Here is an 8,441-nt window from a genome sequence, read left to right on the forward strand (position 1 = left end):
TTTGAATGGTCACCATTGGGACATAATGCAACAAAGATTGCTAAAGTAAACTTATTTTACTAATATAACTACCAATCTTTGTGCAAAAATAAAAAAATAATGCTGCCTCTCTTTCTGAAGTAATTTTTACCCCCCTGTAATTTGACTCTGAATGTAAGGTGAAAATGGTAATTTTCCCCTCCCTCTATAATAATGGATTACTCAGTAAATATTCATTAATATTTTGGCTTTCATCACTATACATGTACTAATATGTACTAATTTTGACTTGATTTCACAGTTATGATTTACCTAAGCATATCTTTTTTTAATTGATTGTCATCAATGATGTTTTATTCATTTATTTCAATGTTTTGCTTTGCTGGTGTAGTAACTTGCCCTAAATGGGTTGCATTAACACTTTAAGATTATTGACAGCTGATCTCTGATCTAACAGAAATCAACACAGTTTTGTTCAGTCAATAAATCATCATTCATATGCGTTACTCACATGTAAGCATGTGTTCTTATCAGCGCATTTCATCACCGGATGTGGATGGAAACCACAGGAGTTCACTTGCATCTTTCAAAGCACTTCAACACACAACCTCTTTCAGTTCAGTTTGAGGAAGGATTCAGTTCTTTGTTCTTGTTGATTTCGGTGGTCTCTAGAAGTTTGATATTTATAGAAGCAAACCCTCAACACATACATGTAATTGTAATGACGTGGACCTATCAAAACTTAAAAAAATTCCCCAAGTTTTGCAGCATGTTTGAGGAACATCATATAGTACCCAAACAGCAATCAGCAGCCGATTGATTTCACCTGTGCTCCTGTGAAGGCTCTTCAAAGTCCATGTAGGAAACAATACAGTTGACCAATGGGAAATGTGCCTGCTCTCTGGAGGACTGCTGCACACGGCTGGTGGTTGAAGTGTTGCTGAACAGGAAGTTGCTGAGTAGAATTGAGAAAACTTCAACAGACATGAGGGTCTCACATCAGACTCTAGTTTTGCTTTTCTTAGCAGGCTTATGCTCACTCGGTAAGATGTTTTCCTTTAATTCTTTTTTTTTTTGTAGATAAAGATGTTTGTTTACTTTTTTGTTTGTACTTTTCTTGTATGTATGTACTACATGCTCACGTAAATGGTTAAGATACAGGCTGTCCAATTGAGTAGCTCAGACTTAGATGTTCATTTGCTGTCTATATGACTCTTTTTTTTTTTTGCCTTCAGAGAAAGTTCCAGTTCACACATTCGGGACCAAACCAATCCCAGGAACTCTACAGAACGTCAGTAAGAATGACACTGGGGTGAAGGAGGCCGTCCTGACTGGAACCTACTCATTTAATAACAAATCCAACGACGCTTTCCTCTTCAAAGCATCAGCTGTTGATGACGCAAAGAGACAGGTAGAATCCAAGATGACCATGCAGTGGCATGCGAAAGTTTGGGAACCCCTTGCAGAACCTGTGAAAATGTGAATAATTTTAACAACATGAGAGAGATCATACAACATGCATATTAGTTTTTATTTTGTACTGTCCTGAGTAAGATATTTTACATAAAAGATGTTTACATGTGTCCACAAGACAAAAATAGCTGACCCTTGGTTGTGTGGTTACCTAGATGGATTTTTTTTTTTTTTTGTGATGGTTGTTCATGAGTTCCTTGTTTGTTCTGAACAGTTAAAAAGAGCACTTGTCTTCAGAAAAATTCTCCAGGTCCTGCAGATTCTTCAGTTTTCCAGCATTTTTGCATATTTAAATCTTTCCAGCAGTATGGTTTTGAGATACATCTTTTCACACTGAGGAAAACTGAGGGACTCGTATGCAACTATTAAAAAAGGTTCAAATATTCACTGATGCTCCAAAATTAAACACAATGCATTAAGAGAACGGAATGAAGATGTCCAAATTGTTCTTATTTTGTTAAAATATATTTTTTTTCCCATTTAGTACTTCCCTTTGGAAGCAACAGAAGATACACTCTTAAAAATAAAGGTGCTTCAGGATGCCATAGAATAACCTTTTTTGTCTAAATGGTTTCATAAAGAACCTTTAACATCTGAAGAAGTTTCTGTTTCACAAAAGGTTCCTTGTGGCGAAAGAAGGTTCTTCAGATTATAAAAAGGTAAGCAAGAGATGTTTTTTTTAAGAACCTTTGACTGAATGTTTCTTTGTGGAACCAAAAATGGTTCTTCTATGGCATCGCTGTGAAGAACCTTTTAAAGCACCTTTATGTGTACTTGCATGTTTCCCAGAAGACAAATTGAGTAGAATTTACCTTGATCTTAATAGCAAAATAAGAAAATTGTACACTTCATTCTGTTCAAAGGTTTTCACCCCTCAGCTCTTAATGCATCGTGTTTCCTTCTGGAGCATCAGTAAATGTTGCTCGGTTATCTTCAGTGTGAAAAGATGGATCTCAAAATCATACAGTCACTGCTGGAAAGGGTTCAAATTTGCAAAAGATGCTGGAAAACTGAAGAATCTGCAGGACCTGGAGGATTTTTCTCAAGTTAAACTGCTCAGAACAAACAAGGGACTCATGAACAACCATCACAAAACAAAAAAACAGTCGTAGTCGTAGGTCATTCAGGTAACCACACACAGTATTAAAAACCAAGGGTTCACAAACTTTTAAAAGGGGTTATTTTAATATTTTCAGCTATTTTTTTGTCTTGTGGACTATATGTAAACATCTTTTATGTAAAATATTTTACTCAGGACAGTACTAAATAAATGCATTTTGTATGATCTCTCTTATTTTGTTAAAATTATTCACATTTTCAGATTCTGCAAAAGGTTTCCAAACTCTCGTATGCCACTGTACGTCTCAATGTGTGTGTATGTGTGTGTGTGTGTGTGTGTGTGTGTGTGTGTGTGTACATGCGTCATCCGCTCTCTGCTCTGCTTTAGATAGTCAAAGGCATCCGCTATATTCTGGAAGTGGAGATCTCACGGACCATGTGCAAGAAGAGAGGCAACAATGATGACCTCAACAACTGTCCCTTCCAGACAGACAGTCTGTTACGACAGGTATGTGTGCTTTTCTACAGAACGAGAGAAGTTGAAATGGCTTTCATGCTCTGAAGTAAAGCCAAAATAAGTGTTCTCAAACCTTTAGCTTTTCAAATGGTTTATGTACACCGCATAAAGACAATGATTTTAAAAATATTTCACACACAAAAAGCAATTTGTAGTATTTTAGAGAGGCGCATATATATGACTATATATATATGTTTGACTAGATTTTATAATGTAATTTATTCCTGTGATAAAAGCTGAATTTTCAGCATCATTACTTCAGTGTCACATGATCCTTCAGAAATCTAACATGCTGATTTACTGCTTGAGAAACATTTTTTTATTAAAGGGGTTCTGTTATGCTTTTTCACTTTTTGAATTTTAGCCGGTGTGTGGTGTGTGTGTTTGGGCATAAAAAAACATCTACAAAGTTATAAATCTCAAAGTCCACTCCAAAGGGATATATTTAGTTTTAAAAAAATATATATTTTTAAGAACTACAACGAATGGCTCCTTTGGACTACAGCAATTGTTTCCGCATGCTATGATGTCACAAAATAAATCCCGACTATGGGGGGAGGGGGCGAGGCGGGGGATTCGCTTTAGCTACACTTTAGCGATGTAGCATGGACAGCCGCTTCTGGGAACTGATCCGGTAGCCGCACTGGAGCCACGCCATTGACGTGTGCGTTATAGAGGGTCGAAACACATGTGGAACCACGGCTGATGTAAACACAAGCATTGACTAGAGTGACGATCATTGGTTGCCATGTTGGAGCCGCGCCATAGACGTGTGCGGTGTGTTAAGAGATTTATTCATCATACAATGTAGATAGTCTCAATAGCTTTATGGTGGAGCTGGTTTCAGGTATGTAAATAATTAAATAAATTAGCACAATAATGATAATATCATGTATCGGCGATCTCTCGCAGGCTGACGATAGGACCAACACTACTGTAGTGTATTATTTACACACCCTCCATGAATCCTAGGTGTATATGACTTCCTTCTTTCAGACGAATGTAATCAGAGTTATATTAAAAATAATCCTGGCACTCCCAAGCTTTAGAACGGCATAGACTGAATGGTATAGGCAACTGTTTCTCTCCATCAATTCAAAACGGCTCCGGAGGGGTCAGTAAAAGCCTCCTTTAGCGATCCAACAAGTTTTTGTGAGAAAACTATTTTTTTTTTTTCACTTTTTTTTTCTGCAGCTTCAAAGGGCTCTACACGATCCCAGACGAGGAATAAGGGTCTTATCTAGTGAAATGATCGATCACTTTCTAAAAAAAAAAGAAACACTTCTATACTTTTTAACCACAAATGCTTATCTTGCACTAAATCTGCGATGCACATGCATGCCTTCACGCATTATATTCTTTGTCTGTGTACTTCGGTTCAAAACGGTAGGGTAGGGTAAAAAAGTGCATCTCATTTTCTCCTCCGACTTCAAAATCGTCTGACATCATTGTTTTCGCTAGATAAGACCATTATTCCTTGGCTGGGGTCGTGTTGAGCCCTTTGAAGCTGCACTGAAACTGCAATTTGGACATTTAACCTGTTGCCTCCCATTAAAGTTCAGTATATGGAGTAAAATTCAAGAATGTTTTCCTCAAAAGATAGATATGAACATCTTGGATTACATGGGGGTGAGTAAAATATAAGGATTTTATTTTGAAAGTGAACTAATCCTAATGTTTAAGCTGTGTGGGTAAACTTGAAAACAGCTTTTTACAGGAAGAAGATTTAAGACTCAATACTGATGGCTTTAAACAGTTAATAAGTATTCAATGTGTGACCAATTATTCTTTACAGGGGTCAAATCTGGACTCTGACCAGGCCAAACGTGAGCCTTGTTCTTGGTTGCCTCTGCAGTGTGGGCAGGAGCATTTTCTTGTTGAAAAATAACATCTGATCGTTCCTTATTAGATAACTTTAAACTCTGGGAAGCAAGCCATTCTGCAATATTCTCTTATGCTCCAAAGCATTAATTGACTTCTCACAGTGAAACAGCTCACCAGCAGCTGAAAGACTCCTCACATTATGACACATCTTCCTCTATGATTCACTGTGGTAGAGATGCATTCATTATTGTATTTCTCACCAGATCTTCAAAGAAACAGCTTTTGCACAGCAACATGCAACTCGTGTTTTATCATGTTTAATCTGTCAAAAACCTCATTCTGTCTCTGTTTTTCTAAAGCAATGGCTTTTTAAGGAGATCATCTGCTTAATTCTTAATACTTTTCCTTACCAGTAATTTGATATTAATATCATTTAAAAAAAAATTGGGGGGCCTTTTTTTCTTCCCAGAAGTTTATACCTATGGAAGTCAGAATTGCTTTTTTTTTTTTTTTTTTACTGAATTGAGATATAAACAAATCAGTCTTTTTTTCCTTGGACTTTATTTCTCGCAATTTGTTTATATCTCACAATTCGAGAAAAAAAGTGGAATTTGTGAGATTCAAACTTGCATTTGTGAGAAAAAAAGTTTTCATCTTGCAATTGCGAGTTTATATCTCGTCATACTGACTGTTTTTTCCCACTAAATTGAGATATAAACTCGGAATTCTGGGAACATATCAGTCTTTTTTTTTTTTTCAAAATTGGACTTTATAACTCACAATTCAAAGAAAAAAATTCCGCATTTGTGAGAGAAGTCAAAATTGCAAGTTTTCGTCTTGCAATTGCGAGTTTATATCTCGTAATACTGACTTTTGTTTTCACTGAATTGAGATATAAACTTGGAATTCCGGGAACATATCAGTCTTTTTTTTCCCCCTCAAAATTGGACTTTATAACTCAAAATTTGTTTATATCTCACAATCCCGAGAAAAAAGTCAGAATTGCTTTTTTTTTTTTTTTCCTCACTGAATTGAGATATAAACCCGGAATTCTGGGAACATATCAGTCTTTTTCCCCCTCAAACTTGGACTTTATAACTCGCAATTCCGAGAAATAAAAATCCGATTTGTGAGATACAAACTCGCATTTGGGAGAAAAAAAGTCAGAACTACGAGTTTTCATCTTGCAATTGCGAGTTTATATCTCGTAATACTGACTTTTTTTCCACTAAATTGAGATATAAACTCGGAATTCTGGGAACATATCAGTCTTTTTTTTTCCCTCAAACTTGGACTTTATAACTTGCAATTCAAAGAAAATTCCGCATTTGTGAGAGAAGTCAAAATTGCAAGTTTTCGTCTTGCAATTGCGAGTTTATATCTCGTAATACTGACTTTTTTTTTCACTAAATTGAGATATAAACTCGGAATTCTGGGAACATATCAGTCTTTGTTCCCCCTCAAAATTAGACTTTATAACTCACAATTTGTTTATATTTACAATTCCAAGAAGAAAGTCAGATTTGTGAGATACAAACTCGCATTTATGAGAAAAAAGTACGAAAAGTTTTCATCTTGCAATTCTGACTTAATTTTTTGCAACTGTGAGTTTATATCAAACAATTCTAAGACACAAAGTCAGAATTTGTTTTATATTTTACAATTCTGACTTAATTTCTCAGAATTGCAAGTATATATCTTGAAATTCTGACTTTCTAACTCACAATCGCAAGTTTATATCTTAATTCTGAGAAAAAAGTCAGAATTTTGAGTTCGATTCACGCAGTTCTAAGAAAAAAAAAGTCAGATTTGTGAGATAAAAAGTGGCATTAACATTTTATTTTTAATTCAGTGGCAGAAACTGTGTTCAGCAAGGATGCATTAAGTTAAGCAAAGGTGAAGGTAAAGATGTTTATGATGTTACAAAAGGCTTCCATTTCAAATAAATGCTGTTCTTTTGAATGTTTTATCAATTAAAACTGTTTCCGACATTATTAATAATTGAGCATTATTAATAATTGAGCAGCAAATCAGCATATTAGAATGATTTCTGAAGGATCGTGACACTGAAGACTGGAGTATGATGCTGAAAATTCAGCTTTGCCATCAGTTTCTAACTTTTATGACCATGGGAAGCCTAATAAATGTAAAATAAATGTGAAAATGACATAACCAGACTACAAATAGACTATATTAACTGTATTTTGAAGCTGTAAACATTTTTTTTTTCCTCTCTTCTAGACTTTCTTCTGTCACTTTGACGTGTGGTCCATTCCATGGATGAAGACAATGTCAACCACATTTTTTAAATGTCGTTCAAATTATGTATTCTGAAACCTTTCCCATCAAATTGTTTTTCAATGGCTCCTTCTGCAATCTCAAGCTAATTTAAACCCAAACCGAATGTGAAAATAAAGTAAGCCGCAGTGAATAGTGCAGTGCAGTGACTGGTTATCATGTACAGTGACCTTCAGTTCATCAAACGCTGAGCTTGTGTTGACTCTGAGTGTAAATGATTCAGTGAGGTTCTCTGATGTGTACGTACAGTATATCGAGGCCATCGCTTCAATCTCGGAGCTCCCTGACCGATTTTCCTTTGAGCCGCAGATCTCATAAGGAAACTGACCCTATGAAAGACACCAGCACTGATCAAACATAAATCTATCGGGTTTGTATGAACAGGTTTATTGATTTTTACTACGTGTTATTGGAAATGTGCATGACATACTCTAGATTCATAACTCCACATGGCCATTTGGTAGGTACAAGCATCCAATGAGACAGTGGTTCTCAACTAGATGTATTTCTGCAGGCAGATTTTAGTGGACATGAAGCAGTGACTTCACTCACCGACGCATTAAGAGCCGGGGTGAAAACTTTTTGAATTTGAAGATCAGGGTAGATTTAAGTTATTTAATCTTCTGGGAGACATGTATCTTCTGTAGCTTCTAAACGGCATTATAAAATGGAAAAAAGTATGATATTTAGGCAAAATAAGAAAAATGTACACATCCTCATTCCGTTCAAAAGTTTTCAACCCCCAGCTCTAAATGCATTGTTTTTTCTTCTGGAGCATCAGTGAGTGTTTGAACCTTCTGTAATAGTTGCATTTGAGTCTCTCAGTTGTCCTCAGTGTGAAAAGATGGATCTCAAAATCAAACAGTCATTGTTGGAAAGGGTTCAAATGCACAAAAATATTGAAGAACCAAGGAATCTGAAGAATTTTTCTGAAAAACAGGCAGTTTAACTGTTCAGGACAAACAAGGGACTCATGAACTACTATCACTAAACAAAAAAACACAAAAAACAGCTGTGGTTCATTCAGGCAACAACAGAGCATTTAGAATCAAGTGTATGTAAACTTTTGAACTGGGTCATTTTCATAAATTCAACTTATTTTCTCTTGTGGACTATATGTGATCGTCTTTTATGTGAAAAATCTTATTCAGGTCAGTACTAAATAAAAAATAACGTGCATTTTGTATGAACCCTCTTATTTTGGTCAAATAAGTAACATTTTGTTACAGGTGTATGTAAACTTTTGACTTCAACTGTTTATAATTCTTTCCTCAACAAATCTGTTTGAGAT

General features: G+C 35.6%; 1 protein-coding gene across 1 annotated transcript; it reads left to right on the forward strand.

Annotated features, from left to right (window-relative positions):
* The first annotated feature begins 926 nt into the window (after positions 1-926).
* cst7 (cystatin f) lies at positions 927-8,329 on the forward strand. Its single transcript, XM_073834250.1, has 4 exons — positions 927-1,022; positions 1,215-1,390; positions 2,900-3,019; positions 7,094-8,329. The coding sequence occupies exons 1-4, from the start codon at positions 965-967 to the stop codon at positions 7,184-7,186; spliced, it is 447 nt and encodes a 148-aa protein (XP_073690351.1). The 5' UTR covers positions 927-964; the 3' UTR covers positions 7,187-8,329.
* The last annotated feature ends 112 nt before the right edge of the window (positions 8,330-8,441 follow it).

Source organism: Garra rufa, chromosome 2 (assembly GCF_049309525.1).
Source record: "Garra rufa chromosome 2, GarRuf1.0, whole genome shotgun sequence".
Taxonomy (NCBI): Eukaryota; Metazoa; Chordata; class Actinopteri; order Cypriniformes; family Cyprinidae; genus Garra; species Garra rufa.